This window comes from Cyrtonyx montezumae, unplaced genomic scaffold, assembly GCF_038088225.1.
Source record: "Cyrtonyx montezumae isolate F1298 unplaced genomic scaffold, pur_monq_1.0 scaffold_48, whole genome shotgun sequence".
Taxonomy (NCBI): Eukaryota; Metazoa; Chordata; class Aves; order Galliformes; family Odontophoridae; genus Cyrtonyx; species Cyrtonyx montezumae.
In genome coordinates, this window is record NW_027072054.1 from 853,230 (window position 1) to 854,349 (window position 1,120).

At 51.5% G+C, this 1,120-nt stretch overlaps 1 protein-coding gene across 1 annotated transcript; it reads left to right on the forward strand.

The window, feature by feature from the left end:
- The first annotated feature begins 279 nt into the window (after positions 1–279).
- Positions 280–585, forward strand: LOC136055796 (feather keratin Cos1-1/Cos1-3/Cos2-1-like). Its single transcript, XM_065747672.1, has one exon. The coding sequence runs from the start codon at positions 280–282 to the stop codon at positions 583–585; it is 306 nt and encodes a 101-aa protein (XP_065603744.1).
- Positions 586–1,120: the final 535 nt, after the last annotated feature.

Sequence of the window (1,120 nt, forward strand, 5' to 3'; positions counted from 1 at the left end):
GGGAGACCATGGAGGAGATAATGACTGCTCAGAGAGTGCTTGGGAGACAGGTTTCTTGGCTTTAGATTTCTGCACTCAGAGAGAGTCTCTCTGGGTCAGACAGCAGTTTGTAGGGTCCTGGCATAATAAAGTGATATGACCTCCTTTCTCACCCTTCTGCTCTAGCCTTAGCAGTCATCATGGCTCCATTGTGAGAGGCTATCCCAGCTGCCCCTCACATACCTTCATGCCATAGTTCCTTCAATCCCTCTCTCTCAGGTATAAGCCCATTCTCAAGACATGTCCTGCTACACCCAGTGCGTGCCTTGCCGGCCCTGCGGCCCAACCCCACTGGCCAGCAGCTGCAATGAGCCCTGTGTCAGACAGTGTCAGAACTCCAACATCGTCATTGAGCCCTCTCCCGTGGTGGTGACCTTGCCCGGTCCCATCCTCAGCTCTTTCCCGCAGAACACTGTTGTGGGATCCTCCACCTCTGCTGCTGTTGGCAGCATCCTCAGCTCTGAGGGAGTGCCCATCGCCTCCGGGGCCTTTGACTTGTCTGGCTTCGACAGCCGTTACTGTGGCAGAGGGTGTCCGCCTTCCTAGTGCCGCTGGCCATGGTCCCGGTTAAATTCTTCCTTAACCACGAACATGGCACTGGACCAAGAAAGAATCTTTCATCCACTGCTTTCAGAATTCCTGACCGTCCTCAGCTAATCTAGGAAATTCTTAATGGAAACCACAAGACAGGGCTTTCCGACAACCTGACTCATGTCTCTGCTTCTATTTCTCTACTGAAATCTCCCTTCACATCTAGTTGTGTTCCCCACGCCCCTCACCCCCCACATTCCCCGTGTTGTGGTGGGCTGTGAGGCTCCTCAGAATCAACCACATCCCTTGCAAGAAAGACAGACACTTTCCTTGCATGAGCTCAAACATGGGATCTGGCGTATCCTGCACTGTGGTGCCTCTACTCAGTGTGACCTGGTTTTCCTCTGTAAAAATTCATTAAAGATTTCTGCATCTCATTAGAGCTTTTGTTGTTACTTTTTCCATGTATCAACTGCACAGCTGCCCAGGGAGAATGTCTTTGCTCTTGGTAGGTATAAGAGGGATGTTTCATGAGGCCCTTCTCCATTCC